The following is a 27,989-nucleotide window of genomic DNA, read 5'->3' on the forward strand; positions in this document are numbered from 1 at the left end:
TTAACCAAGTTTTCTTCTTCCCTCTTATTTAAAATATGAAAAAATTAAACTATTTACCTCATATTTTGATGGCTTAATCGAACTTGTAGGTGACAAAATAGGTGCATAAACAGTGTCCAACAACTTGTGAATAGATTTAGCAGTTTTATCAACACATGTGACAGTAAAATAATGCACTAAACATCATAATATGTAACATAAAACACAATAAATGAACATATCTGCTAAAATGATAACTATATACAAATTATTTACCATCATTTTTCATTCACAAAGAAACAATATTTTATGCAATTTATAACCCTTATAGTAAAATCACATGCAATTTCCTGTTAAACTACTGTAGGTTTATAACTAATAAAGTTTTTACTGTAGCATTTCCCCCTATAAAACATGCACATTTTGCACTGCAAGAGTGAGATCTCAGCTTGTCAATCCGCAGTGCAAAAGCTTTATTTTTACCAACCTGATTTAACACGTTAAAGAAAACCAATGATACGATTCAAGTATTGCAGTGCAGTTATTGATAAGGTAAATTTACTGTATGCATTATTTAGAAGAGGTAATCCGTTGCCTCACTAATGTGGATTTTCAGATCCACAAAGTTTCCATTAGATGCATCCAATAACCTTTCCGCGTCCCAGCTCTTTCCCCCGCGGTGATCCCGTTTTGACACCGAGACAAAAACAAAAAAGCAGTATGAATGGTGAAGGAGCGAGCAGGCAGGGAGAAAGCAAGAGGAGGCGGTTAGTCTTTGTAGTCGGTGAGGAATGCGGAAACGCTCCTGCTCTGTGTCAAACTGCTCTGAAGGGGGTCAAGGCACATTCAGCCAGCGTGGGAAAGCGAGGAGGAGACCGAGCACACACACACGCTGCATATTCCTGCATAGATGGGAAAAACATAAAGGGGGAAGGACGGCCACAGCAGATCGATGAAAATCAGTCACTTTTTTTGTATACACTCTGCTTTCTTGAGGGACTGATCAGACGTTCTTTCACTTGATCTGCTGTTGCAGTGGTACTGCTGGGAGATGGGGCTTAGCGCGTGCACCATCCGACTACCTGTGTGGCCCGTTGCGAGGACACTGCACGAGCTGTGATGCGTGTGGAGACGCTGGGAAAGTTACTGAAGTTTATGAATGACGCGACTCTCCGGGCGGAATATAGGCTAACAAACGGGGTAACTATACTGGCCAAACTCCTATTCACTTGTGTTACTTATATTATTGGACGTTCATTGCGCGTTTGTACATGCATGCACGCACGCGAGATGGTTTATTAGAGTAAGCAAAAGTAGGCGCTTTAGTTCCAGAGTTTATTGATATGCACAGCTAAACAATGCAATCAGTAGATTACCACGTGCTCAAGGCTGTGTGGCACAAAGAAGAGTAGGACTTGTCATTAGAAAACTCAGATCGTTTATATTTTATTGACAATATGCGCACGTGTTAGATTCAAAACTTGAGTTTATTGCAATCGCTTACTGTACGGAGACGAGTTATATTAAGCACACCTGAGTTGACTCAAAGGTTAACGAGTAATTCTGTGTTAGTGACGTGAAGACTTCAAGTTATTAAAAAAAAATAATTAAAAAATGCAAATCATGATTTAAATAGATTTATTTTTCTGTGGTGAACGTTAACTTCCGAATTAAACGCTGTGGCGATGTTATTTTGATTATTTTATTTAAATAAATTTGATTATATATTTAAAATCATTTTTACTTTGAGTAATATATATGTATCTATATTTGTGGGGCTTAAAATAAAAAACGTCAGGGTGGTGTAACCGTTCTGGAGAAAAAGTCCTGTTAAAAGACAATTTTAGCTTACTTTTTACTTTTTTTAGTATTTTGAATTATTTAGACTATTTAAAGTTGTGTTTTTTACAGTAGGCTTATTATTGATTGATTGATTGATTGATTTAAAAAAAAAAAAAACTCTGTCAATGTGGTCTAACCAGCATGCAAGAAGCCATTTTGTTGTCATGTGACACGAAAAAAATTATAAATCAGGAAATGATGTCACAGTGAGGTCCCCTGTATAGACGCATAACTGTCATCATTTATTTTTTTATATATATAAATGTACATATTGACTTTTTAATGAAAAAGCATGTTTTGTTCAAGTCAAATTGAGTAACAAAAATAACTGAAAAATATTTGTGGGGAAAAAAAGGACACTTGAAAAAATAAACAATCTTTGAAAATGATTAAGCTGTATACAATCTCATCACATATTTAAGCTGCATATATAGTATAGATATTTTTTTCTTTATGGTTATGCCACTTGACATGTCATTAAGCTTATGATTTGTAGATGAAACCAACTTGAATGCAAAGGTTTAAATTCTAAGAATTTAGCAAATGTGCCCAAACTAGACCTTTTAAAAGTGTTTTATTTTATATTATTTGAAACATCATTCATCATTCACCCACATACTTTATTACTGTGTGGACTCCAGATATGTTGATATATTAACTTGACTTTTCTTTATATTTGGCTATAAAAGCGGCTTAACTAGCTTTGTGTATGTTGTATATTTATGGTTTAAGACACATATCTTTTATCTTAAGTTCTTAGATAAGCTTTGATTTAACTCTGATCACATTGGTGTTTACCTCTGCCTCCTTTTGTGCTCGCGCTCTACAGGCAGTGCACGTGCCAGCGCCGCTCTCCCAATAATGCCTTTGTGAAATATCCGCGCGCTCGTCACGTTTCGGGATTCCCCGCAGTACCTCGCCGTGTGAGAAAAAAAAAATGGACAAAGAGAGCTTAACCCAACAATATGAGCCGGTGGCTGAGATCGGCGAAGGTGCATACGGAAAGGTGTACAAAGCACGGGACTTGAAGAACGGGGGCCGCTTTGTAGCCCTGAAAAGAGTTCGGGTGCAGACCGAGGAAGAGGGAATGCCGCTGTCAACTATCCGCGAGGTGGCGGTGCTGAGGCAGCTGGAGTCCTTTGAGCATCCCAATGTGGTCAGGTAAAGGAAGGGAAGGGGAGGAGAGGGCAGGGGGGTCCTGTTTTATTTTGTTTATAAATGATAACTTCACATACTTCCTCTTGTTATATGCGTTTCCTGCTAGGGTGTAGGTTTGTTTGAAAGTTGGACATATTACAAGGAGACAACCCTGATATTATAATTTTTTTAAAACAAACCAGTGATTAAAGGACTGATGCAGAGGACATTAATCACATCCAGAATGCTGTTAAGAAAATGAAAATAACATTATTCCTCATATGAGTAGTTTCATTTCCTGCACATTTTTCTACCCCACAATATTAAAGGTGCCATAGAATTGAAAATTGAATTTACCTTGGCATAGCTGAATAACAAGAGTTCAGTATATGGAAATGACAAACAGAGAGTCTCAAACACCATTGTTTCCTCCTTCTTATGTAAATTTGATTTGTTTAAAAGACCTTCGCAGAACAGGCGAATCTCAACATAACACCGACTGTGACACAACAGTCGGGATCATTAATATGTACGCCCCCAATATTTGCATATGCCAGCTGCCAGCACCATGTTCAAGGCATTAGACAAGCCAGTATTAACGTCTGGATCTGTGCACAGCTGAATCATCAGACTAGGCAAGCAAGCAAGAACAATAGCGAAAAATGGCAGATGGAGCGATAATAACTGACATGATCCATGATATCATGATATTTTTAGTGATATTTGTAAATTGTCTTTATAAATGTTTCATTAGCATGTTGCTAATGTACTGTTAAACGTGGTTAAACTTACCATCATTTCTTACTGTATTCAAGGAGACAAGAGCCATTGCTATTTTCATTTTTAAACACTTGCAGTCTGTATAATTCATAAACACAACTTCATTCTTTATAAATCTCTCCAACAGTGTAGCTTTAGCCCGTTAGCCACGGAGCACAGCCTCAAACTCATTCAGAATCAAATGTAAACATCCAAATAAATACTATACTCACATGATCTGATGCATGCATGCAGCATGCATGACGAACATTTTGTGAAGATCCATTTTGAGGGTTATATTAGCTGTGTGAACTTTATGCAATGTATTATAGAGTAGCGAGCTCGGGGGCGGGGAGCACGAGGATTTAAAGGGGCCGCAGCCTGAATCGGCGCATATTTAATGATGCCCCAAAATAGGGAGTTAAAAAAATTAATAAAAAAAAATCTATGGGGTATTTTGAGCTGAAACTTCACAGACACATTCAGTGGACACCTTAGACTTATATTACATCTTGTGAAAAAGCATTCTATGGCACCTTTAAATATGTTTGCTGATATCAGAGGGTATTTCCCTCAAAATCCTGTCCCTACCAGTTGTTATAAATGTTTAGGTAGGTTACATTAAATTCACCATGAAATCAACATTGACCATTCTTATTTTTATGGAATATTGCAGTATTTATTATAAATATTTTATCTGTACACATCATTATTTCTTTAAAATCCTGTGCCCTCGTAATATCTAATCAAAATAACGTCCCCTCCCAATTGCAGTGTCTTATCTTCTCTGATGACGTGTTCTTTGGTGCAACAATTTTAAAATGTGACACTTTGAGTGCTGTTGAGCGGATTCGTAAACACCTCTGATTGGCCTTTGTGTTCATGTGCTCATCAGATATGTCTGTGATTGGCTACAATGATCAATGCACAGGAGTGTTTGAATTTGAAAACATCTTGAAAGCGAGAACAGGAGCGTTTGAAACGCTGGTCTGCTGATAGACGCCTGCTTTCAAACACTCCCATGTGTATCTGTGTAAGCGCTCGGTGAAGACCGTCATTGATGTCTATTTACAACATGTTTTTGAAGTGTTGATCATTGTAGCCAATCACAGACAGGTTGAGCGCATGAACACAATTGCTAATCAGAGGTGGTTACGAATCTGCTCAACAGCGCTCAAAGTGTTTTGACAACACTAGTTGTGAAAATTATGTGATCTAGGACCTTTATACAGTGTTTGCCATTGTAAGTACCACAAATTTATCCCTCACATCCTTGTTTTAATCTACATCAAATTCAATGTGGCATCTAAACCTAACCACAATGATCCAATCAATCCCCAATGTACAAAATGAAGTCCCCTCCTACATTTTTTTCTTGTTCAAGAAGCCATTTCCCTCAGCTATACATCACAATAGTGAAGAAAAGACTATCGCAACTTCCGTTTCATGCCGACTTTAAGTACTAGCAGTCATGTAAACGGGAGATCTAGTAATAGGCGAGATAGTGTGGCAGCTGTCACACGTTCCTATAAAACACTTCACCAGAATAATTTCTAGTGTGTAGGCATTTCACACCCATTATTTCCTGTCACATCATTTTGCCCTCATCGACCCTTGTTCAAGGGAGATCCCCGAAGAACTTCGAAGACACTCCCCTAAGAAGACACGTTTTTTCCAATTGAAGATAACTGCAAAATTTGGTGGATTAATCTCCATCAGTTTGTTTTGTTGTGGAGCAATGTGTGGGTTTTCTCAGGTACTGAAATAACTCAAGTGTGGGGAGCTTGTAATTAAATTCACAATAGGCTGATATATTGGGCAATTTGAGATTACTGGCATTGGATGATAGTCATGCTAACTTAAGAGCAATGAGTAGTTTTCAGATTTTTTTATTGAATTTTGAGTAAATATGATGCACATTTAGAGTTACTTTAATTTGAGCATTTATGCAAATCTTTTGCAATATTATCAGCATTGGCCCCTGATGTAACCATATCTGTCAATCACTAGCCACCATAATGATTAAATAAGTCATCTTTCCAATGTATAAACATGTTAAAAAAGCTAAGCATCTCTGCAAAAGATCATCTAGTCAACCCAAACATTTAGGATTAGGATGTCTGCAAGGAACAGCTATGCGGGTCCCATTGTTTTGCTAATTAGATTGTCAAATGCAAATGGTACCATTGACGCATGCACCTCTCTGACAATTCACCTTTCCTGGGCAACTGAAACGATATCCATTGTTGACCTTTATGTGCAGATGTGAAACCATTGATGCGCAAATATCTGTGAGCAGTCGGCCGTCTTTCTCGACAGCGAATAGATGCATTTTAATTCCTCATTGTCTGTGTCTGGCATCAAGGTCGTCTTGTATTGTTTTGGTAATGTGTGTTGACTTTTTTTTTTTTTAGCTTGGTAGCTTATGAATGTCAAAATGGGGAGGTGGAAAATCACTGATGTCCCTATCAGGAGAGTTCTTGCAACTAATGGATTGAAGGGCTTATCTACATTCAATTGATGACAGAACTCACATCATTGGCTGGCCTAACTCAAGGCCTTAACCTTGCCATGGAGCATTGCGCACTAAAAGCTGCTGAACATGCGCACTTCATTCTTTTGACTAGACCAGACAAGGTCTGGATTGCAAATGTAAATTTTGGTGGTTTGTAATTTGTCCATGGATGCAGATGGATCTTTTTCATATAGGTTGTCAGTTTGTTTTTCCCTTTTGCATTATTGACAACAGAGTTTGAGGTGCATGAACTTGTCAAAAAACCTGATGATCATGTTCTTGAGGTTCAATGGAAGAACATGATTTGTGTCATAAATTTGCACATTTGATTAGTGACCTATTTCTCATCCACTTAAAACTGTTCTTTCGTTGGGGTTCCAGACTTTTGAACCCCAATGTATTTTTGAGTACATAAAGTATATTTTTGTAGAGTGCAAAGTGGAAAAGAGAATGCAAGAAACTTGTTTTAAATTAAACACTAAAGGATGTAGGGACTCCTATAGGGTCGTGTTTTTGGAATGCTGTGAAAGTGCAGGCAACCTCTCAATGCTTATAATGAGAATATTATTCATGCCATATGTTTTGTTGGTTAAGAGGCTTCATTGTGGAGGCACAATCTGGATTCCAGCAGAAGCGTTTCCTGGAGAAGTTCAGTTTATGATGTCATGGGATCGGGTAACTTACCATGAAAGAATCTTTTCGTAGATTAAGGATACTTGACTTTGTCTTTCACTAAAAGTCAGGGATAATTCATTATCTTCGCAATTTGAGAACTCATCCCCTTCTGTCAAATATCTTATCTTGTGATATAGCATGCATCTATGTCCTTGTAGACCAATTTAATTTTGGGGATTTGGCCCTCTTGCATTGAAAGGTCTTGCCAATGTCATCTTGAGGACGGTGTAAGCTTGTCTTTTTGTAGAAGGTTTCTGCTCTGTTGAACTCTTCATTGAAGATCATATTGTAAAATCATATTGCATATGCCATTCAAATGTACTATATGAACTTGTCAAAGTTGATACTTGAAATACTTAAACACTCAAACAGCTTTTAATGAAAGTGTTCTTGATTATGCCTTTCCCTCATCTAGGTTGTTTGACGTATGCACAGTTTCCAGGACTGACCGGGAAACCAAACTAACTTTGGTCTTTGAACACGTGGACCAAGATTTAACCACATATTTGGAGAAAGCACCTGATCCAGGAGTGCCACCTGAAACCATAAAGGTACCTTCATACCAGCAGATTCATCTCAGCACTTATGATCAAGCAAAGAAACTGTAACCTGATGCTTTTAGCCCAGAACTGTAAAGGTTAAAGTCAACATGAAATCAAAATGAACCCTGTTTGCTTTTTAATGCACATATTTAATGTAAATCCTAGTCTTATTGTGAACAATTCATAATTATTGTTTCATATTATTTTAATCAAAATATAAAAATTCCCTCTGCCTCCTAAAACAACTTTCCTTATATAATGTCTTCTCACGTTTTACTATACAGTTTTATTCTTAAAGGTGCAGGAAGTGATTTCTGAGAAACACTGTTTAAAGTGGATCGGACCGAGCACCAAAACACACTTGTATAGGGGCGTATACACTCATTAGGGGGGAGGTGCCTGTGTTGCATAACATATTTGTGGATTTGGGGGCGGAGCTATCAAGATAGGGGTGTGGTCCTTTTGGGCAGGGGCATGTTTGTTTTGGTGATTTCAAATATCAACAGTTTCTCAGAAATCGCTTACTGCACCTTTACCCAAATGTGATTATGGAAGTAAAGCGAGTTGCAAATAATTTCACATTAGCTTTGTTTCCATCCATCTATTTTTATTTGCATTTTGGGATATTGCATTTAAAAAAAAAAACGCTGGATGGAAACTCCTAGATGCGTATAATTACTAAAAATGTGCATAACTTTTGAGGTGGATACATTTTTTTTATCTGATGAGAAGACATATGATGGAAGCACATTTACCAAATAAATCCCTAAATGCGTGGATGTGGATGTAATTGGATAACTGGCCTAACCAGCAGAGCAGTTTCACTGCACAGCATCTCAAATGTTGGTTTGATCATTTTGAAATGCCTGAGCCAAAGGCCCTTTCCCAAATGGCACACTTCATGTGCACTTTTGGTCTTGTTGACTTACAATGGCCACTGCGTACGCAAGTCCACACGACCGTAGGGTGTCCCATTCGTCATTTTAGCTTTCAGAAAGGTGTTCGCGAGCGCCCCCCTTTGCGGCCCCTATGTGCCCTCGATGATAACATGACAGCATTTATTGCATTTCGTCTGCATGCTCTGAGATGCAAGTCTTTTATGATTGAGGAAAAAAGCCACAGTGGCTTCCTCAATTGCAGCAGCTTCCATTTTTATTACAGATATTTTGTGTCAATTCCTATGAAGTGATGGTTATGTTCTCTTAAACCAGGGGTGTCCAGTCCTGCTCCTGAAGGGCCACTGTCCTGAAGAGTTTAGCTCCAACCCCAATTAAACACATCTGAACAGCTAATCAATGTCTTACTAGGAATACCAAAAACTTACAAGCAGGTCTGTTGAGGCAAGTTGGATCTAAACTCTGGACTCTGGCCCTCCAGGACATAGTTGTACACTCCTTTATTGACTATAATAACTAGCTTCCGGCAGACATCCGTACGCATTGATTTGCGACAGAAGAGAAACCCCTGACTCGACGCATGACACGATGATGAACGTGGAAGCGCAGAGGATAGAGCAAAGCAAAACACCGGTCATGAATTAGAAGTGTAAAATGAGAAATTTTATAGAGAAATGTCAGAGAATTTCAATAGAAGAGGAGGTGGAGTTTGTTGCACGGCCTTGTTTGTTTGAACCGCGAGAGGCGTCTAAGCTTACGTTTCTCCTACATCCTACGTCAAACATCACGTCAGGGGGTTACTCTTGTGGCACAAGTCGGCTTGCGCAGTGTGTGTACGGTCCTCTGCCGGAAGCTAGTTATTTTAGTTTGTAAAGTTTATATATGGATATTTTTCTTACAAAAACCCATCGCTTCGCTTCAGAAGGCCTTTATTAACCCCCTGGAGCCGTATGGATTATTTCTTCAATGGATGGACATTTTTTTTTTGGGCTTCAAAATCACGCCCCCCATTCACTACAGTTATAAAGCTTTGAAGAGACAGGATATTTTTAAATATATGCCAGATTGTTTTCGTCTGAAAGAAGATAGTCATATACACCTAGGATGGCTTGAGGGTGAGTAAATCATGGGATCGTTTTCATTTTTGCGTGAACTATCCCTTTAAAGCAGATTTTATTTCCATTCTCTGTATTTTTACATTTACGTTAATGCATTTGGCAGACGCTTTTATCCAAAGCAACTTGCCTTGCATTCAAGGTATCCATTTTATCATTTCTTGCTTTCCCTGGGAATTAAACCCATGACCTTGGCATTGCTAGTGCCATGCTCTACTGTTTGAGATACAGGAAGGCTACTCTGTATCTTCTTCAAACAGCTGTTTTATAAAATAAAATAAAAAATAGGGACATTTTTTTATTTGTACTTTGAGGCCTTTAAGAAAAAAATGGGTGTTTTGGCCTTCTAAGTCAGCAGATGAAGGATGGAGCTCCCTCAGATCACAGAGTCTTGTCCTTTTGATGGGCAGTGCATGTGGTGGATGGGCTTCTAATTAAAGGCCTGGGTGCCTGTGTGCCTCTATTTTCATTCAGCTCTGGCTTTCACCAAAGATTGGCCAGAGGAATGTTGTTTCAGTGTATGTGTGCATGCAAAGGGTTTGTGTAAGTGGCCTCCCTCTCAGCCTTTCACTAGTATAAACCTGTAACTACAAGGGGCTTCCTTAAGTCATTCAAGCCAGATATCATTTTCCTTAGACTAGAAATAATCCTGCTGCGTGTCAGTGTCCTCTTACGTTCATCTGGAAAGGTTTGAGCGGAAACGTTGGATTTGTTTTGTCCTGATCATCTACTCTCCTGTAATCTATTTTGACTTTTTCCCACATGGTAGTCTTACAAATCCATTCATCATATTTCGCTACCTCTCCCCCTAGGACATCTTACATTGAGCGCTGGAACGAACCGTATCTCTCTCTTTGTCATTTGTGCCAAATTGAAATAGAAACAGAAGCTATGAAACATTTGGGGTTTCCTAAGGGGTTTCCTTTGCGAGTTTTGTGTATCTGTAAGGAAGGATTGTGTATCGAGAGGGACTTTTGAACATAACGCAGTCTTGGTTTGAGACAAATGTGCGGTTTTGCATTTCCCCAGTGATCTGTTATATATCAATTATTTATTTTCTAATTTCAAATAAATTCTGTTCTTTTTATTTTTCTATTCATCAAAGTATCCAAAAAGTATTGTCTCCACAAAAATATTAGGCAGCACAACTGTTTACAACATTCGTCATAATAAATGTTTCTTGAGCAGCAAATCAGCATATTAGAATGATTTCTGAAGGATCATGTGACACTGAAGACTGGAGTAATGATGCTGAAAATTCAGCTTTGATCACAGGAATAAATTATGTTTTATAGTATATTAAAATAGAAAAATTATTTTTAAATTGTGATAATTTTTTATTTTATTTTATAGTTTTTACAGTTTTTTTATCAAATAAATGCAGATACTTCTTTCAATTATATAAATTATATAAAAATGTATATATTTTTCCTCACATTATGTTAAAATTAAATGGAAAATAAAGGAAATTAACAGAGATGATATTTTTATATATATAAATGAGTAACCGTTTATACGCTCAAAAAACAGCTGTAAACATTTTTTTTTACTGTTTTCCATTGAAACAGTAATATACTACTGTGAAAGCAATGCATTTTGGGTAATTTTATTTGTCATTTTCGAGAAAGTATGACAAATATTAGCCAGACTGCATTGTTTTTACGGTATATTACTTTTGTATATAACAATGCATTCTGGGTAATTTTTCTTTTTCGAAAACGTTACTTATAGGCTACTTTCTTGAAAAACAACAAATATTAGCCAGAATGCACTGTTTTTACGGTATATTACTTTTGTATATAACAATGCATTCTGGGAAATTTTTCATTTTCGAAAACGTAACTTATAGGCTACTTTCTCGAAAAACAACAAATATTAGCCAGAATGCACTGTTTTTACTGTATATTACTTTTGTATATAACAATGCATTCTGGGTAATTTTTCATTTTCGAAAACGTAACTTATAGGCTACTTTCTCGAAAAACAACAAATATTAGCCAGAATGCACTGTTTTTACGGTATATTACTTTTGTATATAACAATGCATTCTGGGTAATTTTTCATTTTCGAAAACGTAACTTATAGGCTACTTTCTCGAAAAACAACAAATATTAGCCAGAATGCACTGTTTTTACGGTATATTACTTCTATAGACCTTATTTTCCAGAGAAACATGCGCGCCGGCATCTTTAGAATATTGTCTTTGAACTTCCGTTTTCGCGGTAGCCCTGTATATTTCTATGGCATCGCTGTTGAAGAATAATTAGCTGGTGAAGTGGATTAACATATTGTAGAGTTAACAAAAGTTATCATGAGCATTGTAATGTTTAAAGCGGGTGTCTTAACAAATGTCAGTAGAACGGGAAGATTTTAAAATGAGCAGTTCATTCATAAATACATAAGATCGCTGTGGAAATACAAGCCGGAAGTCAAAAGACAACGAGCGCAACGTTGAAAAGGGGCGGGGCTACATAAGGTCTATATATTACAATGCATTCTGAGTAATATTTTTTGTCATTTTCTGTGACAAATATTACCCAAAATGCATTGTTTTTACAGTACATTACTGTTTCAATGGAAACGATATTTTACTGTGTAAATTTGTTTCTTTTTTTTACAGCTATTTTTTAAAGTGTAGTCAATTTATGCAATACACAGGCTTCCAGAGTCTGAATATTTTAACCTAAGAGCTCGTGAATATGCATTAGTGAGATTTCATTTTGTCGGGCCACACAAGCATCAGATAACAGACATCAGTTGCAGACTGTGCGGCCCTCCCAAAGATGCCCGGCAACCTTATTCACCACCCTCCTCGGGACACCAGATTGCAGAGGTCCCAGCCTCCACCCCATTCCAGCCCCCAAACTGCCCACTCCTGCCCCATTTCAGACCCACCGCATGCTAATTGATGAGAGAGGCCCCGGGAATCAAATGAGCTGGAAGGAGATCAAGCGGCTGGCCCTGCGTTGGGGAGTGCGGCTAGGCTCTCCGGCCCCGCGCCTTCCCGAAGCCTGTCTCTGGCCCATAAAGGAGAGCCTAATGAAGCATGGGGAAGGAATTACACTAACGCTAACTGGCAGATGTCCTGCATTGTGCCGGGGTACAATAAACAATATGGCTGCCTCTCATGAATTAGCATGAGAAAGGGGGGTGCCTTCTGGAAGCTCTGTTTTGACTGCTGTTTTTGGGGAGGTTTTTTTTCCACTCTATCCTCCTCGGCTTTATTTCCTCCCTTTTTCTGAGAAGAGGTACTTTAGGACAGGTGCTATCAAATCTTTCCTTTGTTTCGATTGTGAATGCCTCTCAACAAAGCCTGGTTATTTCAGGTTGGTAGTGTTGGTTTTAATTTAAGGCATTAATGTTTTGATTGTAAATTGCGGTTCCTCTGTTGTGTGAATAGCATGTTACAACAAAGGACCGTCTCCGAGGAATTGTTCAGATTCCACCTGTTGGGTTACTCCTTTTGAGATTACAATGACAGATTGTATGACCGGTAAATCATGCTTGATTTTCCACTTAACTAAAGTGCTTTCCAGAGTATCTCTAAAGCAAATCAATCATAATTAAAATGATAATAGTAACACCCCTTAAAGTGCTGTTAATAATTGAGGAATCTACAACTGCAGAATTCTCCAGAATTCAAACGGCCTTCATTTGCAAATGAAGCATGTGTTCGTACACTGGGGCTAATTATTACTTATTAATTATGAATTATTTGTAACGTTCAAAAGTTTTGGGTCGGTACGATTTAAAAAAAAAAAAAAAAAAAAAAAAAAAGTGTTATGCTCACCAAGGCTGCATTTATTTGATCAAAAATATTATGAAAAATGACTGCAATAATATATTTTAAGATGCAGTTTATTCCTGTGATATCATTCAGTGTCACATGATCCTTCAGAAATCATTCTAATATGCTGATTTGCTGCTCAAGAAATGTTTACTATTATTAATGTTGAAAAAAATTGTGCTGGTTAATGTTTTTGTGGAAACTATGATATTTTTTTCAGGATTCTTTGATGAATAGAAAGTTTAAAAAATATAATAATAATTTTGTAATTTTATCAGTGACTTCACTGTCACTCTGCATCCTTGCTGAATAAAAGTATTAATTTCTTCGACCCCAAACACTTGAACAGTAGTGCATATTTATTATATAATATTATATTCAGCCACCACTTTATGCATTTTAATGACGTAATCTGCAGATTTTCCTCCAAAAATGGAGCTGAAAATGTGCACATTTGTCATGATAATTAGATCACACGTCCATAAAAGCTACACAAGTACTTAATAAGTATTTAGAGGAGACGAGTGTTTATCCTCGGGTCACGCTTCTGAGGTGGTTGTGTACCTTTCCTTTTCTTTTCACTTTTGTCTCAAGCAAAGTGGGCCAACCGTGGGCCATTTTAGGCCAAGACAGAGGAGCTGGTAGGGGGTGATGCCGTTTTAGGAGCTCCCAGAATAACTGCCTGTGCCTGAAGGTCTGAGAGGTCATGGCTGGATGGGCATTCAGAAAGGCTCCTTGTTTATGCTGGCTGCCTGACTCTAACACACGCGCGTTCCCTGGTGCAGGCCCCCAGCACACACATTGTGAGGACCTCTGTCCCCTTCCCCTCGCCTGGTCTGACTCGCGCCGTTTGCAGTTTTCTGCTTGAGTGTGCACCCCATTGTTTCAGTGGTTTTAATCACTCACCAGCTGGTTGGGGAATGAACAGTGCTGTGGGCTCAGATCCATGTCACTTGTGAGGTCTTGGCAGCGGGTTTCTCAGGGGTAGGCTGCCACCGCTTGATACCTCTGCTTTGGAACAAGTCAAGCAGCAACTGTGAGCAAATGCTCCCCGCTCCCCGCTCGGCACTCCAACTCCACTTCTTTTTCTCTCCCTTTCTTATGCACAACCCCTTTTTTTTCTTATCTGTTTGTCAGTTAGGGCTTCCACGGCCATTATTGTCAGTTTCTACCAAAGGAAATGGCAGTTAGGTTGCTGTCTTTTCCCCACCTTCTCTTGAGTTTCAGTATCATGGTCTGATTTCATATTGGCCCTTAGGCAGAACGAGGCTATTCACAATTAGCTGTGATCCCGGAACAGCTGCAGGGAAGCGGAGGCCTACAGGGATGGAGCCTTACGGCAGCGTGTCTTTCCTGCTCAGCCATCGTGTTCGTTATTAACATCTGCCAAACTTGAACTTTAAAGAGACATGCTCACTTTCCCCCCCTCCACATATATATATTACACCCCTTTTGAAAAGTAACATTTTAAACAATATCTCAATGAATACAAAAACAATTTCCAAGACTACGTTTAATATAACATCTGTTTAACTTATAACATGAAAGTAAGGTTAATAATATAACTTGGATTACACATTTTTCAGTTTTACTCAAATTAGGGTGATGCAAAAGTGAGTACACCCCACAACAAAAACTACTACATCTAGTACTTTGTATGGCCTCCATGATTTTTAATGACAGCACCAAGTCTTCTAGGCATGGAATGAAGTTGGTGACATTTTGCAACATCTGTCTTTTTCCATTCTTCAAGAATGTCCTCTTTTAGAGACTGGATGCTGGATGGAGAGTGATGCTCAACTTGTCTCTTCAGAATTCCCTATAGGTGTTTGATTGGGTTCAGATCAGGAGCCACTGAATCACTTTCACCCTGTTCTTCTTCAGAAATCCAACAGTGGCCTTAGATATGTGTTTAGGATCATTGTCATGTTGGAAAAGTGCACAACGACCAAGGGCACGGAGTGATGGTAGCATCTTCTCTTTCAGTACAGAGCAGTGCATCTGTGAATTCATGATGCCATCAATGAAACGCAGCTCCCCAACACCAGCAGCACTCATGCAGCGCCACATAAGGACACTGCCACCACCATGTTTCTCTGTAGGCACCATGCATTTTTCTTTGTATTCCTCTCCTTTGCGACGCCATACAGTTTTGAAGCCATCAGTTCCAAAAACATTTATCTTGGTCTCATCACTCCAGAGTATAGAGTCTCAGTAGCCTTCATCTTTGTCAGCATGGGCCTTGGCAAAATCTAGGCGGGCTTTTTTGTGCCTGGGCTTTAGGAGAGGCTTCTTTCGTGGACGGCACCCATGCATGCCATTCCTCTGCAGTGTACGCCGTATTGTGTCATGGGAAATAGTCACCCCAGTTTGGCTTTCTACTTCTTTAGATAACTGCAGTGAACTTGCATTTCAATTTTCTTCAGCCCTTCTCATCAGAAGACGCTCCTGTCGAGGTGTTAACTTCCGTGGACGACCTGGACGTCTATGTGAGATGGTTGCAGTTCCATCTTTTTTAAACTTTTGTACCACTTTTGCTACAGTATTCTGACTGATAAGTAAAGCTTTGCTGATCTTCTTGTAGCCTTCACCTTTCTGGTGTAAAGGAATTATTTTCTTTCTCAGGTCTTGTGACATTTCTCTTCCATGTGGTGCCATTGCTGACAGCATGAAATGGGAAGGGGTTTTAACACCCTTTTATAGTCAACTGTCTGCTGGACACCTGTGTAATGAATAATTAGACTCACCTGTGGTTGAATTCTTGTTAAATTAGACATTTGTAGTCTAAAATTGAGCTTTGCTCCAAAGACTTTCAGTGGGGTGTACTCATTTTTGCATCACCCTAATTTGAGTAAAACTGAAAATTTTGTTCTCTAAGTTATATAATTAACCTTACTTTCATGTTATAAGTTAAACAAATGTTAAATAAAACTTAGTCTTGTCAACATTTTGGAAATTGTTTTTGTGTTCATTGAGATATTGTTTAAAAACGCTGAGCACTGAAGAAAAAAAAAAAAAAAGAAAAAAAAAATATATATATATATATATAATATTAGATATTCTCTTGAGCCTCTCTTAGTACTGTTCCATCTGTTTTTTTTTATCCACTTCAGGTTATTAAAATATATTTTAGACTAATATATTTGGAGTGGCTCAGGTCTTTTGGTCTTGTTTTGGCAGGATATGATGTACCAGCTGCTGCAGGGTCTGGATTTCCTCCACTCTCACCGTGTGGTTCATCGAGATCTTAAGCCTCAAAACATTCTAGTCACCAGTGGAGGACAGATCAAGCTGGCTGATTTTGGTCTGGCGCGGATCTACAGCTTTCAGATGGCTCTTACTTCTGTGGTGAGTAACGGGGTTGCACAAGTGTCTTCCATAGTGAATGAAGCAGTACTATTTGTTAATTTTACAGGATGTCACAAAAATGCTTCACACACACACGTTTCACTACATTAGTGAGGACATTGCATAGACTTCCATTGATTTTATATGATTTTTTTCTATCACCTAAAAAACCAAAACCCCTTCCCCTAAACCAGGGATGGGCAACTCCGGTCCTGGAGGGCCAGTGTCCTGCAGAGTTTATCTCCATCCCTGATAAAAACTCAGTTGCCTATAACTTTCTACTAATCCTAAAGACCTTGATTAGCTGGTTCAGGTGTGTTTGATTAGGGTTTGAGCTAAACTCTGCTGGGCAGTGGCCCTCCAGGACTGAAGTTGTCCATCCCTGCCCTAAACCAACCTACCCATCAAAGATACGTGCATTTTAACATTTTAATTAGTGAGGACCAGTAAAGTGTCCTCACAATATTTCACTATATAAGTGAGGTCATTTGGCCCTCACAAGTATAGCCAAACACACACACAATAATTAATGGATGAGTCCCAATGTGTAAAGCCTGGGACACACCAAGCTGACGTCAAAGAACTTGCAGTGACGAAAGCTGACTGCGTTGTCACCTCTCGTCGGCTGCGTCTTGGCCAAAAAGCTACGCTTGAACACACCAATAGGACTAAAGGCGACTGTCAACTAGCATGTGTGTTCTGCGCCTGCACGTAAATATCTGTCTATATCAGCAGGTGTTATTAGTCTATTTTCACAACATTCAAAAATGGAAACGGAAACTAGGACTGCAGATATACAAACCGTAAACAAAGCTTACCATTTTGAATATCAATTATGCCAATCAATTTCTTCATTCCAGTCAGCTCATGTTATTATGAAAATATTCGTGCATTGAATTCTCGTGTAAGATGCACTGACTCGTTTGCTAAGCTGAACAGCCAATCAGAGTTCTTTCTCTAAATGACGGCCCAACGCCAATTCAACTTGCTGAATTGTCAGTTTGGTGTGTCCTGGCCTTAAGTGTCATCCTTTTCCACCGTTCCTTCCTTCTGTACCTTAAAGGAGACCTATAATGCCCCTTTTACAAGATGTAATATAAGTCTCAGGTGTCCCCAGAATGTGCCTGTGAAGTTTCAGCTCAAAATACCCCACAGATCATTTATTATAGCTTGTCAAATTTGCCCCTATTTAGATGAGAGCAAAAATCGCCATTTTGTGTGTCCCTTTAAATGCAAATGAGCTGCTGCTCCTGGTCCCCTTTCCAGAAGAGAACGGAGCTTTAACAGCTCAACAACAAAGCTGGAGAATCTCACGCAGTCAAAATGAGGATTGTCAGTAACGGTGTTCGGCCTTACATTGTTCAAACCGGAGTCGACACTGATGGAGAGACTCAGGAAGAAGTTTTAGAATGCAACTGGACGTTTCTGAATGGTTAGTGGATAAATTTATGTAGTTGCTGTGGTGTTGATTCAACTCATCGACTAGCATGTGCCGTCATGTTAATCTTTTGTGCAAATCCAGTGTTGAATTGACCCTCGTTTGTGAAGCAGTCCGGCGTAAAATGATGGCATGTCAACAACACTCTACTTCAACAACTCTTCCTCTTCTCTAAAGCAGCCCAACATGGCCCCACCCACTTTGTTGCATGTTCCCAGGGGCGGGGTTTATGTAAATTTTGTGGTTTGTGATGTCACTAACCCAGGAAAAAGCTCAGCGTAGTCCCTACCACCTGTTGTTGTGGTCCTTAAAAAGTGATTTCTGTAAAAGAAAGTAACTCCCTTTGAGCGTCGTAACTTTGTAAATGTTGTTTATGCTCAAACAGCAACATTACACACTAACTAAAGTTTAAAAAAGTGAAATCATAATCAAGGACCCCTTTAATTCCCCTTGCATGTACAGTATGCAGATGACACACAGCAAACACTGTCTTGGTCTACTGTAGTACAGTATAGACATCTTCGATGTATTTGATGTCCTCTTCATAGCTTCTAGGGGTGTGACATGCCATCATACAGATAGATCCCTTGAGACACATATGGATGATGTCCAATCAGATGTGGTAGAACTGAAAGGCCACCCATCAGACATGTGCCTGAAAGCGAGCGCATAATGTGTAAGTGATCCCAGCAGAGGCTGTCCCATGTCTTTGGACTCACAAAGTGGCCTAAGCTGAGATGAAACGGACTGCGATTGAGTCCCATCAATTCCCTCCTGCCATTCTTTGAAGTCACAATCTCTTGAGGACGGCTCTGATGTCAAAAGATAGCACATAGGCTTTGAACAGTCATTGTGGTTTTTTTTTTTTTATGCTGCTTAGAGATCTTGTGCAAGTTAAGTCAGTGGCTATTTTTATTTTTTTTTATATTTTGCATATATTTTACATGGCCGATTTATCACATTCTGTACATTTAGTCAAGATGTTTACAGCGAATATTGCATTTCTCCTATCTAATTATAGTCGTTACCATGGCCATATCACATGCACAAGGGAGTGCAAGAGCATGCTACATTAATCCACTTTTTTCACATCTCATTCAGTTTGCAGATTCTGAATGACTGCCAGCGCCTTCTGTCAGTTGTGCGGTTTCGGTGGTTTTGGTTGCTGAGCAAAATAACGTTGTTTCAGTTCTTTAATAAGGGGCTGCTGGCTGTTAAATCGTTGGGCGGGTGATTCTCTGTGAGTTCACCTGGGAATCTACCACTAGAAAATATCCCCACCGTTTCACCCCACCCCACATATACTGAGAAAAAAAAACAAATCGTGCAGTAGATAAGGCAGGGGGGTGCTTACAGTGAGCATGGACTCTCTGGCTCTCCTGATTAATGTTCCGGTGCCTGGAATCCCCCTATCACCCGCCCTTCAAGCAGCTAAAAAAATCCATTTCCTCTCTCTCTTGGCAGTTACAGGAATGTCGTTATTGTGTATGCAAAAGCAGACGTGCTGTTATGGCTTTTGGCTCCTTGTTCTATGACAACATACAATGTTAGCTACTAGTTTGCCATGCTGACATAAACTGTACATTAGAAGACTTGAGAACTGCTGAATGGACCAAACACGGTTGGCTGAGTCATAACTGCCCACCAGAACTCTTGCGGAATTAAGATGATTCAAAACAGACTACCGTTCTCAATGCAAAGGGGTTCAGTCAGGCTGTTTATATGAAGTAAATGATATCTGTTTTGCATAAAGCATAAAGAAATATCCCCTTTGGGGGTTTTTGTGCAATGCCGTGTTTGTCACTTCTTACCAAATATTATATGTATATATTTCACACCGATTTACAGAATATACTTCTTTTTGTCATTGTTGTTAAAGATGTTAATAGGAACTATGAAACTCCGCTTTAGAGGTTTCCCACTCTGCCCACGCCATGTAGATGAGAAACACTGAGCAGTGTTAAAAGTATTTGAGTAACGTATGTAGTTGCTGTTCTTAAGTATCTTATAATACAATTACTCATTACATTTTGTGTTGTCTCGTGTAGTCTGACCTGGCGGTAGAAGGTCTGCAATCCATTGCAGCTTTAATTGGACCACCCAGAGGCCGTCTGACTGACATGTAAAGCAACCAATCGCAGTTCGTTTTGTTACGTGTCATGTTTAGGGGCATGAAAATGTAAAATTAATGTTCCTACAATAATGTTTAAAACTCTTGGACCTATTTTAAAGAGTTTATGCCACAAACTTTACATACTTCACATACTTTTGAAAATCCAGTGTTTAGTTGATCCTGGTAATCGCTCATTGTCACAGTTGTAAACACGATTGCTTACTACTTCCATGAGGGGGTTTGGCGTCAAGGCAGCTTTGTTTCCAGGTGGACCATTTAAGAATGTGTCACGCACATCTCCAGGGCATCCTGTAGAATTCAACCAATCAGATGACGACTTTGAAAATCCTGAAGAGTTTCCAGTTAAAGGGATAGTTCACACAAAAATGAAAATACTGTGATCATTTACTCACCCTCAAGTAGTTCCAAACCTGTATGAATGTCAGATCTCGCCCCCACTTACTACCATAGTAAGAAAAAATAAATACTATGGTAGTCAAGGGGGGGGCGATATCTGTTTGGTTACTGACAATCTTCCAAATATCTTCCTTTGTGTTCAGCATAACAAAGACATTCATACAGGTTCGGAACTACTTGAGGGTGAGTAAATGGTGACAGAATTTTCATTTTTGGGTCAACTATCTCTTTAAGTGTGCCATATGCAAAAGAAGGGCACTGAAGGTATATCTTGTGCGTTTTGCCCTTACCCACCCAAACTTGTCAACGAGGCTACTTTGTGTATGCAAGTGCATTAGAAGGTGGTACGTCCAGTGCAAGTAGGCTTTGACTTATATTGAAGAGACATTTTTGAAGGATATACCGGTTTACTTATGCTTTTCTGAGCACTTAAGTTTAACTGAGAGTTGAGTGTTTTATTTTGAGGTGTTCAATTTTAATTTGATTTTAGAAAATAAATGTGATTGCTCTCCTCACCACTCAACTGTTTCTTGTTTTTCACTGACATGTCTCTTAGGTTTTGAGGACTAGTGCATCTTTGAGCCAACATTCAGTACAAGTACTGTTCAAATTTACTTTAGTCGAATTGGAATTGGTGACTTGGAGTCATTTTCACTGTAAGGTATCTGTACTTTTACTCGAGTATGGTTTTAAGGTACTCTTTACATCTCTGACACGGGGTGACCAAAGACTGGATGGACCACCCATCGGGTGCCTTAAGAGGTGGAGATTAACCTGACCTTACAAATCTCATGGGTCTGTCGCATTGTTGATTGTTAGAATGACTCTGGTTCTCTCGGTGGCTTTTGTCCATCTCTGATTGACAGCCTAAAGCACAAACACAAAACACAGTAACGTTTATTTCCCCCCTTTTGCCTTTTTGGGTGCATTAAGATGCAGTTTTTTTTCCGAGCGCAAGCTCACTGTAAAACGAGCGTTAATTTTTATCTGAAAAAATAAACTTGAATCTGGCAACATTTTATTACATCGGTGGCTGTATGAAATGTTTAGTGAGGGGCTCGTAAAGGTTAATTCTCTATCGCGTTTGAAAATAAACACTAAACGACAATAATCTGCCTCTGAAATCATAATTTGTGTGAAAAGGTATAAAAGTTGGTGTTTTACTGCCAATAATATTCATTTCAGCTGGAAACTGCAGCTAATTGTATAGGTATGTTTTTGGAGGTTTTTTTTTAGAAATATAAGTACAGGCATATTTTTCTAATTAGCCTATAGGTTGCTTTTATTTCAGCTCATGTTCAGTCAGAAGCTGCACTTGACACTACGATGCATGCAAACTGTAATCTAGCTATACTCTATGGGGTTGAAATTGATTGCGGCCTCTTCCTTAATACCAAATGGAGTTATTGTAAAAATGGAGGCAGCTGGGATTGTCCCATGAAAGCGATTAGGATCCTGCTCAAGCAAACATCATGTGCACCACATTGCTCATGAAATTGGATTTACGGAACAGCAGGCGAATGCCTCGGATCATTTATCCGACTGATTGTTGTACAATTTTTACATCTTTTAAGTGTTAAGTAAACATACTTTAATCTATTGCTATGCTGCTTCTGCAAGACCTCCAAACATTTTTGCATTAAACAAAGTGAATGGGCTTCCCTTGGCCGTTTATCATCTTATAAAACATATTTATAGGCCTGAAGTAGTTGCCATCTGCAAAAGTGATCCAAAAGTGCAGGAGTATCCTGCAAGGCCAGGCTGCTTTCAGTGGGTTGTGTAGATTTGCTGTACAAGTGGCTGTCATGGCTCAAATTATGCTGAGATAAAAAAGAATCCCTCTTTTCCTGCAACCGTTTTTCTGCATACCACAAACTTCATAACAGTCTGTGCTGTGGGAGTCCTGTGGGCCCTGTCACTTCCTTCCCCTCTGATGGTAGAATGAATCCCTTATGTTTGTATCACCTAGTGCTCATAGCTTGCTAGACTCTCGTCCTCTAACCCAAACCATCCCACAATTCGATGCTGATTGAGTTTCAGTGAACAAATGTGGACGATGGATGTGTTTAAATATGATGCAGATTGTGTCATTTGACATCTAATGATGTTGGGGCTTCAATTTACAAATAACTTATATGAGCCATTTGTTTTTAGTGATTCAGAAACATAGTGTGACCGATCAGTGCCTCTTATGAGGTGATTTTTATGGAATTGTACAAGACTCTCGAACTTAAGAGCAACTGTTTTGAATCAGACTGTTTGAACTGATTCACAAACAAATGACTCTTAAGAGGTAGTTCTTATTTGTTAAAAAAGACAAAACTCATTTATTCGTGAATAAGGCTAGACTGATCACAATGTATGTTAAAGGAATTTGTTCATAATGTCATTTGTTTGTGAATTGAACCACATTATTTGAATGATTTAATCAGGCAGAATGATTCAAACTTGCAAGTCATGAGTTTATGAGTCTTCGAAAACGATTCATAAAAAGAACAGGCTCATAAATATTTGTTTTTGAATCAACTAATCTGTTTGCATGTTTTTAAAAGTCAGACTGATTCAAACCAGTAAGTTACAAGTCTTTTTGAACAATTCATTAAAATAATCATTATATAAATGTTTGTTCATGAATTGGACCACATGTTGTTTGCATGATATAAGTAATGAGAAGGAGAAATCTTTGAGAATGATTTTTTACAAGAACTGGCTCATACTGTAAGAGTCATTTGTTCCTGAATCAAACCAATCTGTTAGTGTGATTCAGTCAGAATCATTGATTCAGGAACAAATTACTCTTATGAGCCAGTTCTTGTAAAGGAATCATGCAAGACTCTCAAACCGTTTTAAATCAGACTGATTGAACTGATTTACAAACAAGTAAATCATAATCATAATTAATTTTGAAAGACTCGCAAAACTTACAACTTAATGATTCTGACTGAATCACTCTAACAGATTGGTTTGATTCAGAAACAAATGACTCTTATGAGCCAGTTCTTTTAAAGAATCATTCTCAAAGACTTGCATTCCTTCCTTCTGACTATCATGCAAATATGTGATCCGATTCATGAACAAACAACACTTGTGTAATGATTATTTTAATGACTTGTTCAAAAAGACTCATAACTTACTGGTTTGAATCATTCTTCCATGATTAAATCATGCAAATAATGTTCAATTCACAAACAAATGACATTGTGAACCAATTCCTTTAATAAATCGAAAAGATATTTGAAAGGAAGTTTGAAAAGACTCGTTACAATCTAAATTAGTCTGACTAATCCTTTAGTGAATAAACTCACTGAATCTGTTCAGTCAGCTGCCTAAGCTTTCGGGCACAGCTAGTGATGTCCGTTTCAAAAATTAAGCAGGTTTTGTGTGCTTAAAAGGATAGTTCACCCAAAAATGAAAATTCTGTTATTAATTGCTCACCATCATTTTGTTTCAAACCCATAAGACTTTCATTCATCTTCTAAACACAAATGAAGATCTTTTTGATGAAATCTGAGAGCTTTCTGTCCCTCCATAGATGGCTAACCAACTGACACTTTGATGCTTCAAAACGTTTTTAAAGAGATTGTAAATCTAATCCGTATGAATTGAACGGTTTAGTCCAAGTTTTCTGAAGAGACTCCATCACTTTATATGATGAACAGATTGAATTTAGGCTTTTATTCACATGTAAACATTAATCAACTTACACATAAGTTGTGGTAAACAGAAGCTCAAGCATGTTCACATGACGTGCAAGAACCAATGAGGTTCATTCTCGTGTTACGCAGAATGTTTGAGCTTCTGTTTATGTTCGCTGATCAATGTTTATATGTGAATAAAAGCCTAAATTAAATCCATTCATCATATAAAGTGATCTAGTCTCTTCAGCAAATTTGGACTAAACCTCTCAATTCATATGTATTAGATTTACGATCTCTTTATGCGCTTTTGGAGGCATCAAAGAGTCAGTTGCGTAGCTGTCAATGGAGGGACAGAAAGCTCTCGGATTTCATCAAAAAGATTTTCATTTCTGTTTCAAAGATGAACGTAGGGCTGCTCGATTATGGCAAAAATCATAATCACGATTATTTAACACGAGTATTGGTGGGTGATATGATCAGTCTTATTTCATGATATGAGTAATTTTAAATGTCAGTGAAATTTCACAATTATCAATACTTCAGCAAAACCTAATACTAGGTTAATAATTCAAGTAAAAAGTCCTCAAAACATCTACAGAAGACAATAAACAGTCAACAATTAAATAAGAACAGAACAAAGAAACTAATTACAAACAAAGCAGACAAAAATACAAATGAAATAAACTAACAGTGCTTTAGGTTTTTCAGATAGATGTACTAACAGTGGTATTCAGATAAATAATACCCAACAGAAATTGAATAAAGTAATCAAATATAAAATAACTGCTGTATACATTAAATATAGACTAATTCTTATTTAAAACTAAAAAAGTTATTCATTCAAGAGCAGTGAGTGATTTTTACGGAAGAGGATTAGGACCAAGCAATAATAAAAAAATAAAACCATCTCGAGATTAAAGTTGTTAAATTTCGAGAAAAAACTCGTTAAATTTCGAGAAAAAGGTCGAGATAAAATGTTGAGAATAAACTCGTTAAATTACGAGAAAAAAAAACGTGTTAAATTTTGAGAAAAATTCGAGATAAAATGTTGAGAATAAAGTCATTAAATTACGAGAAAAAAGTCGTTAGATTATGAGAACAAATTCATTAAATTATGAGAAAAATGTTAAATTTCGAGAAAAAAGTCGTTAAATTATGAGAACAAATTCGTAATTTAACGACTTTATTCTCAACCATTATCTCGACTTTTTTCTCGAAATTTAATGACTTTTTTTCATAATTTAATGAGTTTATTCTCAACATTTTATCTCGACTTTTTTTCTCAATTTAACATTTTTCTCATAATTTAACCAATTTGTTCTCGTAATTTAGCGACTTTTTTTCTCATAATTTAATGAGTTTATTCTCGTAATTTAATGACTTTATTCTCAATATTTTATCTCGACTTTTTTCTCGAAATTTAACGAGTTTTTTCTTGTAATTTAATGAGTTTATTCTCAACATTTTATTTCGACTTTTTTCTTGAAATTTAACAACTTTAATCTCGAGATGGTTTTATTTTTTTTATTATTGCTTGGCCCTAATCCTCTTCCGTAGATTTTATCTTTGTCTTTTCTCGTTAGAGTAACAATAACTTTAGCAACCATTAATGTTGGCTGCTGTCCCTTTAAAAGCTGCACGGACCCAATATAAGCCCACTGTTATGCTGCCTTCACGAGGTCTCGGAATTATGGTAAATACGAGTTTTCCTAGGTAAAAATTGCACATGAACACCCTTTTTATTTTTGAAACATAAATGCGATGAGTTCATAATCATGACTTCAGAGGTGGTAATTATCAAATTTCCAATAGCACGAGAAGGCAGCAATACACACACGCACTTTCTCAGTGTTCACTTAAGACATAACTGACTGCGTTTACGAGGATACTTACAAAAACGGCATTTCTCTACATTTCTGTTGGCTATTTGACTGTTTAGGTGCGTATCTGAAGCCCTTTGCAATGCACGTTCTGCACCGTCTCGGTGGCCGCCTAGGGAACAGCATCCGTTTCGCTGCTTAATGTGCTTTTAATAGCACTGTTTGTTTAATATCAAGCACGTCCTGAAGTTTAGCAACAGTAGACTGCATTTTACATCCCTCTCTTAGTCGGCTGATTTGGATGTTAAGTTTGTGTTAGGGAGGAATGAAAGCGCACCGCTATGAAGAACAGTGTGCTGGACAGAATGCGGCAGCGGTAAAGTAATCGTTTTACATCGATTATCTTGTTTTCATAATTGTTGGAAGTCAAAATCGAAAAATATGATTAATTGCACAGCCCTATGAACAAATGACTTGAATTTTAATTTTTTGGTGAACTATCCCTTTAAGTTCATAAATATAATTTCTGACTGGTTGTTGTTGTTCATATGACAATGTGTAAAGATATACATTTGCAACTTTGTTAATATTTGAGTTTTGATCAACTTACACAAAAATTGACTGGCACTTCTTAATCCTTTCATGACAACTGTAACAATCGTGTATAGTAGCTACTTATTCTGGCAGATGAATGAGATGAGCCAAGGCTTTTTTGGCTATCCAAACAGCTTGACAGAGAAGGGCCACAGTCCAAAAAACTGATAATGCAATTAACGGTCCACTCCATCTGTCCTCTCATTAAGCACGTCTGGTCAGATTTGCAGTCGGAGACTCACGCCTCTTCTAATCTGTCCTGGATGCAGGCTGTTGCAGATGATAATCATTGTGATGTGAGTATGAATAGGAAGAGGCGCACAGACAACCTGTTGTGTTTAAAAGTCCCTGCTCTGACTGAAAATGAAGCTAGCCATCCTTAAATGAGCCTGTAGTTGTTTCAATACACGTGTGGGCAGGGGAAATGACTCATTGTTCGACAGCAGAAATTATTCAACCCCTTTTACGAAATGAATCTGCTTAATGGGATTTCCATTTTGAGCTCAGCTTCACTGTCCACTGCAAACCAACTGTATCCAATCAGATCTTCCCCTTTAAACTGGTATGTAGCTTGCTAGATCAGCGAGGGATAAGTATGATGCCCAGATGAAGCTTGCTAACGGAAGTCTTAAAGAAACTTAATAGTTTAAACATGTTTAAACAGTGTACGTCCCATTTTAGCTTTGTGTTTGGAAACGTTTGTTGTGTGTCATGACAACGAAAAGCTAGTGATGCTCTATTAAATATTTCTTAAAGGGATAGTTCGGCTAAAAATAAAAATTCTGTTATTTACTCACCCTAATGTTGTTCCAAACCTGTGTAACATTCTTCTACTGATATTTCAATAAGAATAAGATAACACTGGACTCCGTTGACTTTCATTGTAGGGACAATAAATAAATAAACAGACACATCATCTTTTGTGTTCCACAGAAGAAAGTATTTTATACAAGTTTGGAACGAGATCACATTCTCATCATTGCTTGGCAGGACCCCTTGTCCCACTCCTACACTTCAAAAGAGGTCACACTTTTGCAGGAGATACGCGGGACACATGCGCTTTAGTGTTTCTACTTGTCCAAAAGAGTTTCGTTCGTGTTAAACCTTTCATGTGACCATGAAACTTGCAAAAAATGCAGCCAGGCTGAAACAAGCTCTGGGTGTTTGCCATTGAAACAAGTTTTGAAAAGCGCTGGGGGGTTGGTACATTGAGTTTTCCTAAATAGTTGTGTTTCTTAGCAAGACATTCTGTCCAAATCATAAATCTTAATTATGAAAAATTGTTTAGGTTCAGCTGAATCCATCCAGATTTTTTTTTAGACCGGTCTTGGTTTGAGCTGAGCGCAGCAGCTTGTTCGTTGCCAGACAATGTGC

General features: G+C 38.1%; 1 protein-coding gene and 1 long non-coding RNA gene across 2 annotated transcripts in view; one reads left to right on the forward strand and one right to left on the reverse strand.

Moving 5' to 3' along the window:
- The first annotated feature begins 766 nt into the window (after window positions 1–766).
- Window positions 767–27,989, forward strand: part of cdk6 (cyclin-dependent kinase 6) — a 56,975-nt gene continuing 29,752 nt past the window's right edge. Inside the window, exons 1-4 of the mRNA XM_048201560.1 lie at window positions 767–1,179; window positions 2,651–2,982; window positions 7,323–7,458; window positions 16,428–16,595. Coding sequence (XP_048057517.1) covers window positions 2,759–2,982; window positions 7,323–7,458; window positions 16,428–16,595 — 528 coding nt within the window. The 5' untranslated portion in view covers window positions 767–1,179; window positions 2,651–2,758. The remainder of the gene's footprint in view (window positions 1,180–2,650; window positions 2,983–7,322; window positions 7,459–16,427; window positions 16,596–27,989) is intronic.
- LOC125274971 lies at window positions 18,184–27,080 on the reverse strand. The gene is made up of 3 exons (XR_007186361.1): window positions 26,632–27,080; window positions 21,343–21,430; window positions 18,184–20,455 (listed from the first exon to the last, which is right to left on the reverse strand). It is a non-coding gene; the product is annotated as an uncharacterized LOC125274971 (long non-coding RNA).

This window comes from Megalobrama amblycephala, linkage group LG9 (genome assembly GCF_018812025.1).
Source record: "Megalobrama amblycephala isolate DHTTF-2021 linkage group LG9, ASM1881202v1, whole genome shotgun sequence".
NCBI lineage: Eukaryota > Metazoa > Chordata > Actinopteri > Cypriniformes > Xenocyprididae > Megalobrama > Megalobrama amblycephala.